At 42.1% G+C, this 22,397-nt stretch overlaps 1 protein-coding gene across 1 annotated transcript in view; it reads right to left on the bottom strand.

The window, feature by feature from the left end:
- The window catches only part of HMCN1 (hemicentin 1), a 447,479-nt gene that overhangs the window by 164,364 nt on the left and 260,718 nt on the right, over positions 1 to 22,397 (bottom strand). The window contains exons 34-39 of the mRNA XM_062211414.1: positions 19,016 to 19,294; positions 18,180 to 18,461; positions 17,066 to 17,174; positions 16,006 to 16,175; positions 14,799 to 14,953; positions 11,527 to 11,650 (exon numbers count right to left, since the gene is read on the bottom strand). Of these exons, the coding sequence (XP_062067398.1) occupies positions 11,527 to 11,650; positions 14,799 to 14,953; positions 16,006 to 16,175; positions 17,066 to 17,174; positions 18,180 to 18,461; positions 19,016 to 19,294 (1,119 nt within the window). The remainder of the gene's footprint in view (positions 1 to 11,526; positions 11,651 to 14,798; positions 14,954 to 16,005; positions 16,176 to 17,065; positions 17,175 to 18,179; positions 18,462 to 19,015; positions 19,295 to 22,397) is intronic.

Below are 22,397 nucleotides of genomic sequence, written 5' to 3'. Positions count from 1 at the left end.
CTTCTGACCTTTGAGACTATGAAGCTGCTACAATAAACACCATGGTGGGAAATAGAAATAACAGTATTGGGAGTGGGTGGCTTATTTCTCACCTCATTAGAGATCTTAAAGGAGGAAAAAAAAAAAGTAAATTTCAGCAAGAATGGCAGGGTAAGGACTTGGGAAATCCACTCCACCATGAGAGCAACAAGAACACCGGAAAACTTGCTATAATCCACCTTTTAAGAAATTTGAAAATTAACTAAAAACTTATAACAATCCAAGAAGTGTTTATTCAAGAAAAAAAATAAAAAGCTAAATCTCATTAAGATCAGTGAGTCCTGTGGCTTTTTTTTTTTTTTTTTTTTTGACAGGCAGAGTGGAGAGAGAGACAGAGAGAAAGGTATTCCTTTGCCGTTGGTTCACCCTCCAAAGGCCGCTGCGGCCGGCGCATCACGCTGATCCGAAGCCAGGAGCCAGGTGCTTCTCCTGGTCTCCCATGGGGTGCAGGGCCCAAGGACTTGGGCCATCCTCCACTGCACTCCCGGGCCATAGCAGAGAGCTGGCCTGGAAGAGGGGCAACCGGGATAGAATCCGGCGCCCCAACCGGGACTAGAACCCGGTGTGCCGGTGCTGCAAGGCGGAGGATTAGCCTGTTAAGCCACGGCGCCGGCTTCTGTGGCATTTTAATTCACCCCATTCCCACTGCTCTCTCCCCAGCTCAGTCCAACTTGAGAACAAAGTGGAAAAGGCGGCCTCACAGACCCTGGGGCTGCCTAGAGTGCCACTCGGCGAGAAATGTCCTGCTCTGTCCAGTCAGACCTGTTCCTGAGATCTCCCTGTGTAGGATCTGCCTTTCTTTTATCAGCCTCACTTCTCTCAACCCAAACAGCCTTTCCTCCAGGGCAGCTTTAATGCCTTCAAAGCAGACTTTATGGAATTTGTTCAGGAAAGTCACTGTATCAGGTTCTGTTGCTTTTATGGTAGCTTAAACAATACAAATCTATCTTACAGTTTTGTAGATTAGAAGTTCAACACAGACTCATTGGGTTAAAATCAAGGTGTACACAGAGCTGAATTCCCTTCCCAAGCTCTCCTGCAGGCGAACTTGTCTCCTTGCCTGTCCAGCTTCTAGAGGCCACTGTATTCCTTGCTGTGGCCCCTTCTTCCACCTTCAAGCTAGCAATGGGGATGGGGGTGTGGCACCCTTCTCACATCAGGCCACTCTACTATTCTGCCTCCCTCTTCCACGTTAAACAACACTTAAGATTACACTGGATCCATCCAGATAATCAAGGGTAATCTATTAATTTTTTTAAATTTTCTTTAAGGAATACAGACTTCATGCATTGCATATATACAAATTTAGGAACACAGTGATTTTTCCCACCCTACCTTCTTCCTGTGCATACTCCCTTATTCCTCTTCCCTCTCCCATTTCCATTCTTATATTTTTTTACAAAGATCTTTGACACTTTGTGATGAGATGACTTTGAAGAGCCCTTGTCTCGACTGTTGAGGAACAATGTTTTTTATTTGCTTGGTTTTTTTTTGTTGTTTTTTCTTTATACTATTTGTTAAACTCTCTACTTAGTGTAGGGTTAATCTCATGAGTGTAGGGTTAATCTCATGAGTATAAAGCTAACTGAAAATAAGGGATAATCTATTTTAAGGCCATCTCTGATTACCAATTTTTTTTTTTTTGACAGGCAGAGTGGACAGTGAGAGAGAGAGACAGAGAGAAAGGTTTTCCTTTTTCCGTTGGTCCATCCTCCAATGGCCACTGCGGCCGGCGCACAGTGCTGATCCGAAGCCAGGAGCCAGGTGCTTCTCCTGGTCTCCCATGCGGGTGCAGGGCCCAAGCACTTGGGCCATCCTCCACTGCACTCCCGGGCCACAGCAGAGAGCTGGACAGGAAGAGGAGCGACCGGGACAGAATCCGGCTTCCTCTGGGTTTCCCACGTGGGTGCAGGTGTCCAAGCACTCATTTTACTGCTTTTCCAGGGTATAAGCAGAGAGCTGGATCGTGAAGAGGAGCAGCCAGGACACAACCGGGATCTATATGGGATGCTGGGGCTGCAGGCAGAGGAGGTGTCCTGCTAGTTTTCAAAAACAATCAGGTAAGCAAAGAAACAAGAAAGCATAGCTCATATACAGAAAAAAAAAAGCAGAACAGAAACTTTCCATGAGGAAGCTGAGGTAATGGACTTACTAGGAAAACACATCAACTACTTTTAATATGTTCCAAGAATGACAAAAATCATTCTCAAGACCACAGGGAAGTAGGAGAGTAGTGTCTCACTAAATGTACAAAATATTAGTCAAGAGATGGAGATTATTTTAAAAAGTCAAATAGAAATTCTGGAATTCAAAGGTACAATAAGGGCTCAACAGCATATTTGAGCTGGCAGTAGAATTAATGAATTCAAAGACAGATCAATTGAGATTATGCAATTTTGGAAGTACAAAGAAAAAAGCATGCAGGAAAGTGAGCTCAGTCTCAGACTGGTGGGACACTACCAACAATTACAGGAAGTCCTCAAAGAGGAGAGAGAAAAGGGTGTGGGAAGAACATTAAAAAAAAAAAAAAAAAAAACCTAAAACAATGGCTGGAAGAGTCCCAAGTTTGAAGGCATGAACCTAGACATCTAAGAAGCTTAACAAATTCTCAGTTGTATAAACTCAGAAAAATTCACAAGACATCTTTAATCCAACTGCTTAAAGCCAGTGACAAAGAACACAGCCAGAAGTACAAGCATGTTCATCAAGTCATATGGCTGATTACTCATCAAAAGCACAGAAGTCGTAAGGCACGGAGAGGACCCGTTCCAAATGCGCAAAGAAAATGACTATCAAACAAGAATCTGATCTCCAGCAGATCTGTGATACGTAAAGAAGAAAGGAAGATGTTCCCGGAATCAAAAACCTGAAAGAATTCATTGTCAACCCTGCTCCCTGCAGGAAACACTAGAGGGAGTCCTTCAGGCTAAAAGACACAGTAATTACCAATACATATGAAGACCGGAAAACACCAGAAGGGATAACGACAAAGATAAACATAAAAGACAGTAAAAAATATTTTTTCTCACAACTCTTTTTTTCTCTATTGATGTAAAAGACAACAGCACAAGGGCAATAATTACAAGTTTGTGTTGGGGCTGGCAATGCGGCATAGCGGGTAAAGCCACCGCCTGCAGTGCCACCATCTCATATGGGTGCCGGTTTGAGTCCTGGCTGCTCCACTTCTCACCCAGCTCTCTGCTATGACCTGGGAAAGCAGTAGAAGATGGCCCAAGTTGGGCTCCTGCACCCACGTGGGAAACTTGTAAGAAGTTCCAGGCTCCTGGCTTCAAATCAGCGCAGCTCCAGCTTTTGCAGCCATCTGGGGAATGAACCAGTGGATGGAACACCTCTCTCTCTGCCTCTGCCTCTCTGTAACTTCACCTTTCAAATAAATAAATAAATCTTAAAAAAAAAAAAGGTATGTGTTGATGGGCAGATGATGAAAAAATATGTAATCTGTATAAAAAGGAGGGGGAAGACAAATCAGCTAAATAGAAGAAAAAAAATCTGTATACTATTGACATACTACTATATTAATTGACACTATATTATTATTCACTAAGGTGCCAATACTAATCCTCAGGATTAAACCACTAAAAATCAAACTCAGAAAAATAAAATAGGAGCTGGCACAGCAGGTGAAACTTCCACCTGTGAGGCCAGCATCCCATATCAGAGTACTAGTTCAGGTTCAAGACCCAGCTGCTCTGCTTCTGATCCAGCTCCCTGCTAATTAGCCTGGGAAAGCAGCAGAAGATGGCCCGAGTACTTGGGCCCTGCACCCATGTGGGAGACAGGATGGAGTTCCAATCTCCTGGCTTTGGCCTAGAGATTGTAGGCATTTAGAGAATGAACCAGCAGATGGAAGCTCTTTTTCTGTCTCTCCTTCTGTCACTCTGCTCTTCAAATAAGTAAAATAATACACTTCAAAAATATTTTATTTAAAGAAACAAGAAAAATAACATTGCAAACAAAAATGTTCATTTATCACAAAAAGGCATCAATGGAGGAACAGAAATACAAAAAGGACATAATACAAATAAAAAATACCTAACAAATGACACAAATTCTATTCTTCAGTATGTACACAGAATGAAATAAACATGCCATCAACAGGCAGAGACTGAAATGATCCAACAGTATTTGTCTACAAGAGACATTTCAGATTCAAAGACACAGAAAGGCTGAAAGGGAAAGCATGGAAAAAGACATTTGATGCAAACAAAGAGCACATATATGCTCTTGTCAAAAATAATAGATTTCAGGGCAAAACTTGTTACTAGCAGCAAAGTAGATTATTTTTCATGTTACAAAGAGTTAATTCACCAAGAAGATATACGGTAACCACAAAATCCCAACATATTATGGAACAAAAATAGATAGACTCAAAGTGTGAAAAAGACAACAGAAGTTGGATTCTTCAGTGTTCCACTTTCTATAAATGACGGAACAACTACACAGAAAACCAACCAGAATATACAGCACTTGTCCAACGCAGCAAATCAACAGATCCACATCGGACACTCCTCTCAATTACAGTCAAAAGCACATTCTTCTCCAGCATGTATGAATCACTGGCTAGAACAGACTGTAAGGCTATGGACCAACTCTTGATGCATTTAAATAATTAAAATCGAGCAATGTATGTTCTCTAACCACAATGGAATGAAATTTTGAATCAATCATAAAAGAAAATTTGTAAATTCACAAATATGTAGAAATTAAGTAACACTTCTAAGTTACTGATTGCTCAAAGAAATAACATGAGTTACTATGTAATACTTTGAGATGATTATAAGCATAACAACATAGCGAAACTCACAGGGTATACATAAATTAGAACTCAGAGAGAAAATTGTAGCTATAAATATCTGATTTTAAAAAAATGAGCTCAAATCAATAACTTAACGTCTACCTGAAGAAACCCAAAAGATGTAAGTTAAACCCAAGTAAGCAGGGGAAGGAAGTAATAAAGGTCAGAGCATAAATAAACTATAGAGAAGAGAAAAAAAAAGAGAGGGGCCAGCATTACATGTAGCAAATTTAAACTGCCACCTACAATGCCAGTATCCCTGTGGGTTCCAGTTTGAGTCCTGGCTGCTCCACTACCAATCCAGTGCCCTACTTATGTGCCTGGGACAGTAGTAGATGGCAGCCCAAGTGCTTGGATCCCTGAACCCACATGGGAGACCTGGATGAAGCTCCTGGCTTCAGTCTGGCTCAGCCCTGGCTGTTGTGGCCATTTGGGGAGTGAACCAGTGGATGGAAGGCCTCTCTCTGTAACTCTGCCTTTCAAATAAAGACGCTCCAGGAAAGAACACTACAGAACACAAAAATCACCAAATTACTGCTAAGCCAAACCCAGCAACATATAAAACAGATGATGCCCCATGGCTGTGGGACTTAGGAAATCAATGCAACATACTCTCTCAGAAAAACAAAGTACAAGACCGTACGATCCCTTTCACACAGGTAGAACATGCATCTGACAAAATCCAAACCATTAATATTACAAACACTGAACGGTGGAGCTAGTGTTGGGAGCAGCAGGGTAAGCGGCCACCTGCAATGCCAGCGTCCCGTATGAGCGCTAGTTTGAGTCCTGGCTGCTCCACTTCTAATGCAGTTCCCTGCTAATGTGTCTGGGAAGGCAGAAGGTAGCTGGAGTGCTCGGGCCCCAACTCATGTGGGAGATCTGGATGGAGTTCCAGGCTACTGGCTTCAGTTTGGCCCAGCCTTGGCAGCTGCAGTCATTAGGGGAGTGAATCTGAGGATGGAAGATTTATCAACATTTATCTATATATAACTCTGCCTTTCAAATAAATAAATAAATCTTTTTCAAACAGGGGAAAGAAAATCCACAGGTTGTTTGATAGTGAAAATCATTTATCTGAAAAGAAACTAATATCCAGAATATATAAAAAATGCTTACAATATCATGAAAACAATCCAATTTTACAAATGGGCAGAGAATATCAATAGGCTCCCAGATGCTCAACGTCTTTAATCACTAAGAAGATAAAAATCAAAGCCACAATGAAACAGCATTTCACACTTGTAATAAAAAAGACAGCCATTAAAAAATGTTGGCAAGAATACTGAAAAATTGGAAGGCTCATACATTGTTGATAGTAATGAAAAATAATGCAGCCACTTTGGAAAAGTCTGGCACGTCTTCAAAAAGTTAAACAGGAGTTACTGCAACTCAGCAATTTTACTACCAGGTTTGCATGAAAGAGAAATAAACCGCCCCTCCCACACCCCACCCCCAAGAAAGCTCTGGTTTGGAAGGTTCACAGCAGCATCATTCATAATCACCAACAAGTGAAAACAACCCTGGCCCCTCATCCGAGGAATGGATCAACAGCAGGTGGTGCATCCACACAGTGGAAGAGCATCCATGCGGATGAATCCTGCAAACACACTAAGGGAGAGAAGCTAGACACAAAAGTTCACACATTACAGGATTTCATTTGTACGAAACATCAGGGAACTGACTGCTAATAAGTATGAGGTTTCTCTCTGGGGTGGTAAGCTGCAATTAGATAGTGGCATTCAGGAATCTGACAGACGTTTTAGATGTACGACTTGAGAAATACACTAAAAAATCACTGAGTTGTAAGCTGCAAAAAGATGAATTTCCTACTTCATGAATTCTGTGATCTGTGACAACAAGCTCAGAACTGTAAATGCTAAACTCCAGGAAAAAAATCAGAAGATTAATCAGCTGATCTACAAAAATCGCTTCTAAAAAGTCTTTTTTAGAGTCTGATTCGCTGGTCATTGTATTTCAACATAGTTTTAATTTATACCTTCAAAGGGTAGGGAAAAAAAAAAAGCAAATTACTTTTTCTACTCCAAAGAATGAAAGACAAAAATTACTGCTTACAGTTCCCCTTCCCCTAAAGGGTTCTGCTAAGTTCTCTCAGCTAGATGTAGCAAACATCAGGACATCCACTACCTCAGCTGATTCTTTCAGGGTAGCCACAATTTAAAACACATGCTTTGGAACTGCCGAAACAGGATCCAGTGACTAAAAAGAGGAAAGCTAGGACTGAAGCCCTCTCCACAGAGAAACGCATGGGTCTAACAAGAAACAAGTGGACTGGAAACCTACTCAATTCTTGGAGGGACTGTTTGCCAAGAAATTAGAATCCTGCCCACAAAAGCCTGTGATGGTTCAATGCCTCAAGCTCCAAACAGACCCAGGGTTCCACAAGGCAGGCCCATACAGTAAACAGCAGTGAACCATGACTTCATTCTCCTTTACAGGGGAAAACCAATGCAGTAAAAATCCTCTTTCCCTTCCAGTGAAGCTTAAACTCAGATGCTTGGTGTTCTAGATTCAGCATCAGTAAGGTAATGACATCTTCTGTTAACACGGAGATGTCTGCGTTTTCCAGGCAGGAAGTCAAATCCCATTCAACTTGCTGCGTTTGGGTTTCTTCTTCCAAAAGCTGCGTGTGCACATCATGCCCAAACCACAACACCTTCCTGACACACCAGGCGTTAGATTCTGCCTACTGCTCCAATCACTCAGGCACAGTGACTCAAATGCTGGCTGGATCTGAGTTCATAAGTAGCTGGTCTAACAGTGACTTTGGTGAGTTCATCTTCTCTGGCCATCAAAATCATGAAATAAGAAAATCATGTACACCATGAAAACTGGAGTTCCGAACTGAACTTACCTACTTAAAGGGGAAAACATTTCCCAACAACATTCCCTAGTGTCTTTAGGCCACCAGTAAGCTATTAAACAAAACACAGAAAGTATAGAGAATCCCTTCTTGAGTGGGTGTTAGCAGATGTTAGCCAAGCAAATACTTTTAAAAAATAAAGTGGTGGGAGGGTGGAGGGGGGGAAGAGGGCTCTGCTAATGTTTTTATCAGATGACTAACACAGACCCAAGAAGGTTCCTGGGCAGTAACAAAGGCAGCAGGACCTTAGATAGCTGTGTTACTGGTGCAGTGAGAGCACCAGAGGCCAAACATGTGTTCTGGCACAACAGTCTTTGTGCTGCCACTCTCATGTGCAGCAGGCTAGGGCTCTCACACGTTGAGTTTCACTCAATCCGCATAGCGGTCCCACACACGACTGGGGTGTATCGTCATCTTCCTGCCCATCTCGCAGATGAAGCATCAAGTCTGTAAAAAGTTATCATCAAAACCCAGCATCCTGCAGGTATTAACTGATGTTGTGGTGACCCAAAAGGAAGCCCATGCTTTGAACAGCATTCGACTTCTGGGTGATTCACCTTGGCTGGGTTTTTTAATTGCCTGCAGATGAAATGAATATTTGAGCTAATAGGCCCCAAGTAATCATTTGTTTGTGGAAACATCTGTCTCACTTGGCAAACATTCGAAGTTTAAATATAATTTCATAGTTTGGGCTACAGAATAAAACTTCCAGAATCATGAATCTTTGATGATCACATAAGACCACCTACTGAGGGCTCCTGCCTTTTACAATAGACAGAACCCCTCACCCCACCCTATGCTGGAAAGGTCCATGAATGTTCCTCTTCTCATGATCATGACTTGACGCTCTAGCCCAGGAGAACTTACACCATGACTTCAGCTTTTGGAAACACTGTTTGCTATGATTGAGAAGAATGGCAGTATCTTAGATCTTTTTATAAGAAGGGAAAATATTTAAAAATTGGAATGTTGAGTATCTTATGACTACATTTTTGGATGACAACTGAAGTATATGCATATTTGCTAAATGTGGCACACATCCATAAATACTGGGATTAAAACAAATACTAGCTTCAAAAGTAACTACAGAGTTGGTTAGATAATAACTGAGCTCAATTAAATGATGACTGCTTACCTACACACCTGTCAAAGCCCTGCTTATAGCATACAGTGCCAGAACTAGAAAAATAGTGTTCAGAGAGCAAGAGGGCAAAAAGACTAGATCCTCTCTTGTTCCTTATAATGGAGCTTCTATAACTGACTTCAAAAAGTGATTTGCTTTTATATGAAACTGCATTATCATATGTACAGTAATTGGAAAAATTAAAATCCAAATATTCAACTATTTAAACAGGCAGAATCATTTAGCCACTCTTTTCACATACTATTCTTACATAGTTTCTATGTCATACTAACTTGTCACTTTAGCCGCTGAAGTCCTTTCAGTCTATTGTCTACGGATCTCTCAGAAATTCCTACTTCCCCCCACCATTTTAAGCCTTTTATTACAATAGAAGTTATCAATAGAAGGATTGATAGGGTAACACCAATACCCTATGATATCAGTACCAGGACTGAAGAGGGTAAGTCAGGTTTGGGACGTCAAGCACCCAATGCGACACTGCTGTCAGGAGTGCCAAGATGGTAATCCAACTTTCCGTGACTCTAGTCGGATGAGCTTAGCTAACCATCGCCTGCATGACTGATCCTAATTAGAGCCAGCAGCTCACTTCAGGACTTACCCTCCTTTCAGGGACATGGGCTGTTATCTAGAGGTCAAGAAAATAGCTATGGTGTAGGAGATTAAGCTGGCATCCCATATGAGTGCCAGTTCACGTCTCGGCTGCTCCTCTTCTGATCCAGCTCTCTGCTATGGCCTGGGAAAGCAGAAGATGGCTCAAGTGCTTGGGCCCCGGCACCCATGTAGAAGACCCGGAAGAAGCTCCTGGCTTCTGGCTCCTGGCTCCGGATCGGCCCAGCTCCCATCATTGCAGCATTTGGGGAGTGAACCAGTGGATGGCAGATTTCTCTATCTCTGTCTCTCCCTCTGTAACTCTGCCTCTCAAATAAATATTTTTTTAAAAAAAATCATATCAGATGAAATTCTTTAAGGTACAGCTGTATTCTGAGATTTGTATTATAATCATTTTCGATTCGCCATCTGGTCTGGCAATTTTTAATATACTTGTGGAACTTCCAACTTCTGTTTCTCTTTCTTTTCACATTAACCCAAATGTTTTCTGGTCTGCTCCCCTTCTCTTTGATGAGTTTCCAGGTAGATGGTTCCCTAATTGCATCTTCTGCCAACTCACATTTTGGTACCGTTTTCAGATGTAGTTTTACAGACTTGTGTATTCTTAGATATCAGTTCTGCTTTTTCTCTTTTGCTGTTGCTCTTTATTTGATGAGATATTTGTTCCTTGCATGGATTCTGGTTTTCAGTCATTCTTAACGGTATTAACAACTCTCTAAGACAGTCTTTAGCTACAGGCCAGTATTTCCCCAAATACTGGCACACAGACCACCCGCATCAGGGATGCTGATTCAGGACATGTGGGACTGGGCCCAGGAAACTATTTTTATAAGCAAAGAGGAGAGAGAAGGTGCCTGAAGGCAGGGAAATAGGAGAGAAGAGAGAAAATCCACTCCCAGCAAACACTCAGATGCGGGTGGAGGCTGGAGCAGATGTTGGCGACAGCTCTCACCAAGTGCTGGGGAGACACCAATGGCTGAGGAACAAGGCAAACTCAAGCTCACGCAGTTGACAGCGGGGTCAGTCTGTCCCCATCAATCCCAAACGTCACACTCAGATACTCTTCCTCAAGTTCCTGCTCCGTGAAGGAACAGGCTTGTATGTGCAAACATTCATGGGCAAGGAGTTCTTATTTAGGGAACTAGGTTTAACAAAAAACAAAACCTGGCCTATTGGTAATATTTAGGAAGCTGATCATTTGAATCTTTCCAATGGTTGATTCAATTAAAAGAAAATGTGCAGAGAGGCAAGTTAGAAGAATGCAAAATCCAAATTTAACTTTTCCATTCACTTATTATTCACTAAATGTTTTTTGACTGCCTACTATACACCTGGAGTTCAGCACTGGGCATTATTCTGGGGCCAGTTTCTTGGTTAATGTGGAATGACTGTATCAATGAATGAATAAAAGGTTGAATAAGCAATCATGTGAATTAGAGAAAATGAGTAACACATAGGTGGAGAGCTTGAACAGCTTTCTGCACATATCCTGGCTGCATCAGCAAAGTCCGAGCCTCCAGCTCTCGCTCTTCTCTGATGACCTGCAGAGATCTGAAGGCTTCCGTTCAAGGCCATGCGGTCTTCCATACTTATTGGGGGTGGTTACATTAAGTCGTGCTCCATGGCCACCCTGGCTTTTTACTAAAGTACACAGCAGAAGAAACGGTAGCCTCTCTACAAAACCACTCTCACAGCAAGCAAAATTACAGACAAAACCAAGAAATCACCTGTAACTTCTGACTTTTCAACCAAAGCCATACAGAAAGTTATCAATAAACAAACGACACAGAACTCAAAATGCAGGATTTGTATTTATGGATCGGTCCCAGTAATGCCTTACCGACACAAAAGCTGAAGACCTTAGTAAGAGCAATTATAATAATTTAAAAAAAAGAAACTGTTTAGGTTTTTCTCAAATAGGCTAAAATAGACCCGTTTCTTTTTCATTATAATTCAATAAAAATGACCACACAATGCTAAAAACAAAGGCAGGCACAGGAACATTCTTTCCCTAAGACGTGGACACTTCGTTACCATGCACGTGCAGCTGGAAGTGCTGCTCCGCGTCTCCAGCCGCATTGGTGGCCACACATGTGTATCTGCCAGCATCTTCCAACAGCGCTTGGGCAATGTGCAGAACCCGACCAGAGGACTGTATCTAATTGGGAACAGAAAGCATGGCACTGTTTTTTACTTTACACTTGGACTTGAACATTCACTGAGACAAAACTTCATTTAAATTTATACTATCTAATTCTATTTTCATACCATTATCTTAATGATCTCTTTAGAGTCAGATCACTTCATAATGCATAAGAAAATGGGCTAATTTGATTGGAAAGCTTTTTTTATTCATTGCAAAACAAAACCCACAAAATAACCTAAGACCAGCCTGCTGGCACAGTCATAAAACGCCATTGAATAGAAGACTTCAGCAATGAACTATGAAGTATGTGATGAAAATGTAAGCTATTTGAAAAAACATGACCACATTTATTTAACACTTCATAAATAGTTTTAAAGCAATTTTTTTTATTAAATTGTCACGGGGCTAGAAAAATGATAAAATGGGAATAATGGGAATGCAGATAAATTTCTTTTTGAATGTCTTCCCTTATTTTCATCTTTAACCCACTGCAGAGAGTCTCTGGCATTTTGGAACTGATGATCCGGGGTTCTCCGTGATTTTCAATCACAGCACCCACACCTGGGTAGTGAGTGCCTACTCTTCTACCACTTACCTACTCCTTGGAACACTACTATGGGTGATGAAGGTACAGCACCACTCAGTTCTTACTGTCCGGCCTTCTTAGGAGATAACCTTATAAACTCCACTTCCTCTTCCTGTTCCACAAAGTGGAAACTTAGTTTTCTGATAGTTTCCATCCAAACCCTTACTATCAGTGAAAAACCCTATGCAGACCCCTGAATTTACAGCTTTATCCTCAATTTCTCTCATGAGCATTTCACAAATAGTTCCAGCTGTCTGCTGGGCAGATTAGTACACGAAATCTAACACATCCAAAACTAAGCTCATAAAGTCTTTCCTTGTACGGCTGAACCTATTTCTCAGCGCATTTGCCCAACCTTGCTTAGTGTTACCCACTATTTTTCCAGCCATTTGGGTTTTGGAGCTCCCTTCGACTCCTATTAATTATACCGTATGTTCTGCAGATCCCGTTTTCCATTTCCACAGCCACGGGGGGACTGCAAGTTTCTTAACTGATCTTCCAGTGTCTGCAGCCTTCCCAAAAGTTAATCTATCTTGCATTCTGTTGCCAGAATAATTTGCTTAAATTGCAAAAATTGAGCTTTTTACCAGTTCCCCTTCAAACCTCATTCACAGTTCCCCACCTTGCCCAGAACGAAATGGAAACGCACAGTCCTCCAGACTCAGCACACTCCGACCCCACAGGCTCTCTCCGAGCCCTGTGTTCACTGTCACCGCACCTTTTACAGCCGCATCACGCTAAAGGCAGTCAAGTATCACTTGTTGCTGATACTCACTTCTGGACTACACACGTGGCCTTCAAGTATCTAGTTTAAGACTCCGCAGTAGGTAGGGACTCGACCTTTTTCTCCCTACTCTTTACTCTCCCCCTGGAGTAGCTCACACATGTCCCACGGTTTCAGTTATCACGGGTGTGTTTGTATCTACAGCCAGGGCTCAGTGTTGCGCTCTAGGGTCATGCAACTGCATCAGAGATCTACTGACATCGCACGAGCTCATCTCAGAGCCACCTTACACCCAAACGTCTCTCCCCTCAAATCTGCCCTCCTCCTGGTTCGCTGTACAGCAACACTTTCCATGCACATAGGTTAGATTCCTGGGTGTCTTTTTCATCTGCCCCTCTCACTCACACGTCACAATCGTTCACCAGCCCTGAATGAATAAACCGACAACTAACTCCTAAATACGTGCCAGAACCTCATCTCCACGGCCAGCATGAGTACAAACTGGCACCTTCTTGCTCTCCAAGGAAAATGCAAATGGGTCCATACTGGCTTTACGTCTCTACTCTTGCCTCCTGTAGTTCATTCTTTGGAAGGGGTCCAGATAACATCTTAAAATGCAAACTTGATCATGTCATTTCTCTCTGAAAACTCTTTCAAGGTCTACCATTGCTTTAAAGTAGAAATAAAATCACTGTCCTTACCCAAGTGCCTACTGGTTGCTGTCTGTCTCTTTTACCACCACCTTGCTATTGCCTCTCTTCCTTGCCGCCCCACCCTTGTTTCTGGGCCCATTGGGTTGTTTGCTCATGTACATCTTCTCTCAAGCACTCCACTCAGTCCTTTTCCATGAACTCAACCATTTAATTTCTACATCTTCTTCAAAACTCCGTTCCAAAGCTTCTCTCCTTGTATACTCTCATTCCTCTTCATATTCTCTCTTAAGACCGCTCATTACTTTGCAGTTTTCCTTTGTAAAATTACATGACACATGCCTGTCTCTCAGGGAAACAACTGTTCATCTGCACTGTGCTGGAAGGCTGTGTACTAAACCTCTCACTCACCCAAAGGTCTAAGATAAGTTCCATTGGATTTGAAATAGGAAAAAAAAAGTGAACAGGTATTCACCTACTAGGAGAGGAACTCAACACATACCTCATTTTTAAAAATTTAGTCCACCTAAAACCCAAGTCCATTTAATCAATTAACTTGTTCCTAGTAGCAAAATCTTTTTCTTTCCCAATTTTCAAATGCATCATTTAGATTATCCAGGCTTGAAATCAGTCTACCCAGCTAGTAACACAACAATATCACATCTATCTATCTATCTATCCATCCATCTCCCCACCTACCACCTACCTACCTACCCACCTAGTAATTCAACAATATCACAAACTTACTCATGGAGACTAACTGAGCCTCTGTACTCTTGAAGCTTACAAACTTCTTTTTAAAGATATTTTTCAAGATTTATTTCACTTATGTTTATGTAGATAGGACTTTCCCTCCATTTTAATGTCATATTGGGATACACTGGCCATTACTGATGAACATTATTCATCCATGAAATACTACTTTCTTGGGGAAGTAAAACAGGCATAGATCAAATTTTTGAAATACCAACCACTATATCAAAATTGGTATCCTTGTTAAGGCTGTTTAGTCTTTAATTCTATCTTTTAAGTCAAAATGTTAAGTTAAATTCTAAAAAAAACTTTAAGGATCACACATATTGCTTTAAAAATTTTCTGTAAAATCTAATAAGAAAATCTACAATCCAGAAACAACGATGTGCCAGCTCCTGGAAGATGTAAGCCGCTGTCTCGGTTTTGGCTTGCGAAGTCTGCACTTACTTTGAGGTTTCCTTGGGCAGTGTTCACAGGCTGGTTATCTTTCAGCCATGTGAGGGATGGATTTGGAATGCCATTGGCTATGCACTGCAAGGTGACAGACTTGTATTTCACCACGGTTCTCTCGGGAGGGCCTGAGGACTTGATTGTTGGGGGAACTAGATTTCAGGAAGGAAGAGAGGGAGGGAGGGAGTTAAAATCATAACCAGTTTGGTCAAATGCTTAAAAACATGCATGCAAAAACCTGAAACAGTGAAATAAGTTCATCCCAAGCACTTAATTTGTAATTTTCAGCAATTCTGGAAATTACTTATTTAAGTATGGATTTCTAATTCACCAAAGAGTAAGCAAAACGTTTCTAAGGCTAATGTAACCCCCATGCATGTCTGGCTTACATCTTTTGATGCGTTTTCGCGTCTACAATGACCCTCCTTTTCTCTAGAACTAATTCACTGAATCAAGGTGAGTTTTCTAGACATATGTCTACCATATGACTGTGCCCTAGCCAGCCTGGCAGATTCTGGAAATCGGGACAGTGATCTGATACAAGCTGGGCCTGCCTCCCTCAGGAGCTAGGATGGAGACCAAACCACAGGATTATCTGTATCCCCTCAGGGGACCAACGAAGAAAAAAAATCTTCTGCAGAAGAAGAGTTGGAAGAAGGAAGCTGGCATCTGTAGCCACTTCCTCTGTGCCTTCCAAACGGCTCTCCACTTTCTGGTTCCATTCCCTCCCTTCCAAACACTGGCAGCACCATGCCCTGACAGGATGTCATTAGACTAATGGTTCTAACCCTATCGTGCCAGCTCTGTGAACGCACTTAAGTGCCCTCAATCCTGCAGCTCATCTTCAGGATGGAAACTGCCCTACTCACAACCACTCCTTTTGGAAGAGCCTTTCAGTGCTGACACAACCCCTAGACTTCTGTTGCCATCTATCTCTTCTGCCTCAGTAGGTCTCGTTCCACAGGCATCCTGTGCAGGACACACTTCCTAACATGTAAATGCCACACTCGTTCACATGATGCCTCAAGGTCGAGTCTCTGTAGCACTTAAAATCCGCCACAAGTGAACTCAAATTTGCAAACTTTATGCTGCTTTCCATAACCCAAGATCCATCCAGATTACTGAGCTACAACCGGAATTTGACCATGAAACGACACACACACTAATTGGCAGTATAGTTCTTCTGTCCACTTCCTCATCATACCATGAACAGTCACTTCAAACTCCTTCCTGCGGTCTCCAGCAGTGTTTGTTGCCACACACTGGTAAACACCAGTATCTGACACCTGCGCCCGAGCAATAACCAATTTACGTCCATTTAGTAAAACCTTGAATCCATCTCTTCCGTCAATTAGCTGACCGTCCTTCAGCCACCTACAGGAAAAGGCATCAATAAAAAAAGTTTGCATAAATAATACAAGCAAGTAGTTTCCTGGATGACACTGTGTGTGCGTTTGTATAATTTATTCTTCACTGTGTGTTTGCCTAATGTCCTCATTGTTTACTCTGTAAAATAAACTGTAAATGGAGAAAAGAAGAAAAACGCAACCTGACCTAACCCCGTGGTTGGCATATTGTTAGACCCAATAACTATGTGTTGAGCTCTTCATTCCTCAACTAATTTTAGGTTATACAAAGAGGCAAATGCCCCAAACATGGCTCACGTCAATGTTTGTACAGTATTAACCAGCAACTTGCACATAACTTTAAAAATCTGTAAATAAAGCCTTGAAATCAAGTAACATATTTCCACATTTCTTATGAGTCACCACTTTCTGTTTAGTTCTATAGTCATGTGTGGCCGTATCTCATTTCATTAGTCAACTAACTGTTCCTCTGCAAATCCCATAGCACCTTGGAAACGGAAGACAAGGATTCAACATATGCTTTGTGAGTGAAGGAATGAGAGAAAAGAATTGGTAAGAACATATGTATATTGACTAGCTTCCTTTATTGTTATACATCCGCTTCTTTTATTTAGTAGTCCATTAAACATTTCCAAGATCTGACTTGAATATTGCTTAGTAGTCCATTTCCATAAACTGAAAAAAACAACTTCTAAGACCATAGAGAGAATTCCTCTAATTGAGTAAACCTGGTGGCTTTTTGGATGTCAAAACTGCTTTGCAGACAGAGTAAGCCGTTAAAAGAGGAAGACAGAGAATTTTATATTACCACCTTTGAAGGATATGGAACTCTTTCAAGATAGCTCTGAAACACTGGGATCACAAAGTGGAAGGGATTCAGAAGAGCAAAATCCTTACATGATAGCCGGTGGGGGAGAGCCCGCCACTTGACAATCTAGCTCCAGTGAGTTATCAGCGATCACAATGAAATAAGATGTTTCATCTCCTCCTTCTATAGTTGGAGGCACTGGAAAACAACAACATGTAACACGAAGGAAACACTGGACGAAAAGACACATCAGCTCATCAAGCAATCCTGGGGAGCAGGCAAGCAATCCTGGGGAGCAGTTTAGAAGGTTGACAAGTATCACAGTAATTCACATGTCAAAGAGATTCGAATGCATTATAAAAACCTTTTGCAATAAACACTCATTGGGATCGCCGAACACACTTTGGACATATTGTGGATTCTTCTCTGTCGAGCACTAATGACTGCTGATGACACATATCTAAAGTCAGTATTTTACATTGCTTGTTTGTGTATGACTCAGGGAAAGCAACCCCTCAAACTGGCTACCTATTAAAAAGCCTTCCGGACCAGCATTGTGGCATGGCCGGTAAAGCTGGAATCAACAATGCCGGCATTCCAGTTCATGTCCTGGGTCCTCCCACTTCTGGTCCAGCTCCTTAGTAATGGCCTGGGAGGAACAGCAGAGGATGGCTGCTGTGTGGGGCCATGCCACCCAGGTGAAACTTCTGGCTCCTAGCCTCAGCCCTGGCCCAGCTCTGGCCATTACAGCTACCTGGGAGTGAACCAGGGGATGAAGATCAATCTCTCTCTCTTACCTCCTCTCTCTTGTAACTTTGCCTTTCAAAATAAATATCTGAATCTTTAAAAATAAAGCCTTCAATTTCCAGATAAAGACATAAAGATGGTGAAATGACTTCCCAAGGCCCAGAGACTGGTTCCTGTTGTCTAGCACAGCGTTCATGACAAAAGACTGCAATCAACTACTGTGACAGAGGCAGGAATATATCTAAGCACTTAAAGTGTTCCTATCAAAACCAGTGGAGGGTTTTGAGATTCTAGATCTTGGAACTACAGTTCTCAATCCACCTGGTCACATGTTGTCCAGAGTTGAACAGTAACTATCCTTCTCTTAGCTTGTTTTATTATTGCATAAACAAAAAAAATTAATCAATCAGATCTTGCCATGAATCTAAGCATCCAGGTGTTGGCATCCTTATTTACCTAGGACATCAACTTCATATTTGATTTCCTTTTCTCCTGCCACACTGGTAGCCACACACACGTACTCTCCACGATCGGCTTCTATGGCACTCAGAATCTCGAGTTTCTTCCCGTCAGCTTCGATGCGGACATTATCATTGGCTCTCACAGGTACCCCATCTTTTAACCAGGTGAGAACTGGAGGGGGGTTGCCAGAAGCTCTGCACTCCAGTGTCAGTGAGTGAGCAAGAACCACTTGTCTGTTCCAAGGCGTGGCCGAGTCCCCTTCAATCGCTGGAGGAACTAGGTAGAGAAAGTAATGTTTCAGACAGCTTTTGGGCAGTAACAAAACAACATCCTACAGAAATAAGAGGGGGATTTTTTTCCCCTTCATAGTTTGACACAGAAACTCCCTCATGTCTATCTCCCCTTAAGCTGTTGGTGAAAGAAATTTCTTAGCTGATCTGCAACTATTCTATTTACTGCTGGTCTCATTATCTGTTCTGTCAGGTTTACAAAGATCAAACAGTAGAGAATGATCTTAGTCTTAACAGTTACTGAACCAGATGGTTGAAATGTTTCAGTTATGCTGGGTAAAGGCTGGTCAAATGAATGGACCTTTTGCGACCTCTTGCTAATGTCAGCTTTGATTAAAAAAAAAAAAAAAAAAAAAAAAAAAAAAAAAAAAAAGCACATACATACACACACTGGGGTTCCAAAAACTCATGGATATGCATCTTATGAAAAAGCGATGCATCATTTAAAAAATTTTTGCACCACAATAAACTCATCTTAGCCTTGTTTTTCATGAACCTTTTGAAGTCCACTCTATATTGAAAGCACATAGTTTTCCTTACCGTAGACCTCCACATGGAATGATTTTTCAGCAGTTCCAGCAACATTGGAGACACGACATGTATACTTCGCTGCATCAGAGACCTGTGCTTGAGGAATATGAAGAAACTGCCCTCTGTCAATATAAAGTACTTGTAAGCTGGACGTGACTGGCTGGCTGTCCTTATACCACGTAACCGCAGGCACTGGAAGCCCCCGTGTTTCACATTCCAGCTTAATCATGCTGTTGATCAATGTCGATATTTCTGTGGTGACATTCCCTCCTTTAATACTGGGTGGAACTGCAAGAAGTTCAGAACAAAAGCACATCTTTTAAGCTTCAACCTCTGCAACACATTCTTGAAAAATTCATTTGAAGAAAACAAAAATTAAAGGCAATTAGGAAATATGTGGTTTAATACTGATAATTAGTTGCCTGCTTTGTCAAAAAATCTCTTATTTTTTTAAAATCTGTACTCATTTTTATTTGAAAGGGAGGGAAGGGGGAGGCAGGGAGTGGGAGAGAAAGAGAGGAAAAGGTAGAGGTGTGTTGGGGGGGATAGCGATATCTCTTCCGTCCACTGTTTCATTACCCCAAATCCTCTCAACAGCCAGGGCATCCCATTTCGGGGTTTCAGATTTCATTTAAAACACAGAGTCATCGATTCCATTTCAGGGGTTAATTTATGCCCAGTAGATCACATTAGAGTAACTCAGGAACTTGTGCCTAACCCCACTTGAAGTAGACAGTGTTCAGTTTGAAATCAGGCAGAGGGAACAAAATATCACATATGGTACAGCTGTGATCTTTCTCCCCAGTACCAGAGGCCGAACGAAGGGCTTTCGGAACCAGCTACAGGCAACAGCTGTGCAGTCTTCCATTTTGGCTTCTTGCTGTTTTTCTCTTTTGAACTGCCAGGAGTGAATTCATTCAACTTAACCCATCTAATCGGGCACATGTGTCTGCCACCCCTCAGCGACCACACGCCTGGCCTCTCACCACCTGAGCTGGGAAAACAACTCAGGGGCTCCGTGTCTACTCCACACTCTGAACCTGGCGTCCCAGGGCTGTGCTATAACTGCAACAATTCTTCAGAAATCAAATGGCACATGTCTGAGTTTCAGTGTTGTAGTGTAATTTTAATAAATGAATAATTTTATTCTAGCGTATTTGCAGAACAGAATGCATTCCCTATGATTAGACGAGCATGTGGGTTCTGAGGGGGAGACACAGAGGTCAAGCATACGTTTCTCACAGAAATCAAGGGCCCAGGCCTTAAGCATGACCTCTCACTAGGGACGTCAACTTCGACAACCTGGCCAGGTCTGCCGGCTTTCTCCACTGTGAACTCACTTGGCTTTGCTCCTTTCTTTCAAAGGGAATCACTATTCTGAGCTCAGAAGTTTTTTGAGGTGGGGAGTTATGATCTACTTCTTTGAGAGCGGAATGCCTTTATCGTTTGTTCGGAATTTCTCTATATGGGAGAATGTGGTTCTTCTCCCCAGCTAATATTTATTTAATCATTTATATCAATATGGACACATGGAAACTTATTTCATGCTTTGGGTTGTAATTTATTATAATAGTATTTATCCAGTTTTAGCTACTGGGAGTTCTTTCAGTTGGCTATTTCCTTTGGCATACTCATGTAGAATAGAATGTGTATGTGTGTACACAGACATTTACATACACGTGTTTTAGTACTTCCTTACTCTGTGGCCCTACCACATGCCCCAGGTTAATCTTGTGCCTTCTCAGCCCTAGAATTAACCACTTACCTGGCTCCATTCAGTGGCGAAGGATGTTAGAAGCCAGATCTGGGTGTTAAGAGGAATCATTGCTTAGCATTTTCTGGCAATCATTTGTAGGACCAGTTTGCTGTGATGAATATTCATATGTACATTTTTTCCCTCACACAAAATTGAAGGTGCTATCTAGGGGCTGGCTGCTTCGCTTCTTATCCAGCCCTCTGCTATGGCCTGGGGAAAGCAGTGGAACCTGCACCTGTGTGGGAGACCTGGAAGAAGCTCTTGGCTCCTGGCTCTGGATTGGCACAGCTCCGGCCGTTGCAGCCAAATGGGGTGTGACCCAGCGGATGGAAGACCTTTCTCTCTCTCTGCCTCTCCTTCTCTCTCTGTGTAAGTCTGACTTTCAAATAAATAAATCTTTAATAAAAAAAAAAAAGACAGTACTATCTGCCATACTGATGGTGGAATCATTTCCCTGCAAGGTGGTCACTATAAAATTCAGGGGTAGGCCAAGGAGGACCAGGAGACGCTGAGACGAGAATGGCTTTTTACGTTTTTTTACAGTTTGAAAAAAATAAGAAGTGTAACAGTATTTTGTGACGTGTAAAAGTTACATGAAATTCAATCTTCAGCGTTCACAAATAGAGTTCTATTGGAATATGGTCCCACTCGTTGATATACTGTCCGTGGTTTATGGCTCCTACCATTCAACAATGGCTGCGCTAAGGACATTGTGGACAAGGATGAACCACACAGATGGCAGTGGTCTCATGAGACTGTATTGCTTAGCGATGCTGTAAACCCACGCTCTGACCTGTTCAGTGGGAAGACTGCCCGAGGACACATTCCTCAGGAAGCATCGCCGGCTCTGAGCAACGCTTCACTGCAGTTGCCACAGAACCCAAACGTGGTATTCTCGTTGCTTCTGCTGCTGTTCAGCTTCCCCTAAGTTTCAGTACCAGTACAAATCGGCAGATTCTCCAGCCTGATGCATATTACTAGCCAATGACATTTTAGTACTAGTGCACATGCATTATGGCAAAATAGGAGAAAAGGGGAATAGGAGACTTTAAATATCACATTTTTTTTCTTTTATTTGACAGGTAGAGTTACAGACAGTGAGAGAGACAGAGAGAAAGGTCTTCCCTCCGTTGTTTCACTCCCCAAATGGCTGCCACTGCCGGACCCGCGCCAATCCGAAGCCAGGAGCCAGGTGCTTCTTCCCGGTCTTCCATGCGGGTGCAGGGAACCAAGCACTTGGGCCATCCTCCACTGCCCTCCTGGGCCACAGTAGAGAGCTGGACTGGAAGAGGAGCAACCAGGACCAGAACCCGGGCCCACACGGGATGCTGGCGCCACAGGTAGAGGATTAACCAAGTGAGCCATGGCGCTGGCCCTAAATATCATGTTTTAATGATACAGCAGGGCATGGATCAGCTGTTATCAAATTAAATGGCAGAGCATTATGGTTATTTTGTAATTACGTGATATTATGAACACCACTGAACTAAACCATCACAATATTCCCAATTCAAAGAAAAGCAACCAAGTAAAAAATTAGAAAATGTTAAATGGACTGTCTCATCACAGCAGAATTTCTTCATATAAATAAAAACAAAACAAAACGAAGCTATGGCCAAAGCAAGTTTCTGAGTG

This window comes from Lepus europaeus, chromosome 14 (genome assembly GCF_033115175.1).
Source record: "Lepus europaeus isolate LE1 chromosome 14, mLepTim1.pri, whole genome shotgun sequence".
Lineage (NCBI taxonomy): Eukaryota > Metazoa > Chordata > Mammalia > Lagomorpha > Leporidae > Lepus > Lepus europaeus.
This window is presented reverse-complemented; position numbering and strand designations above follow the sequence as displayed.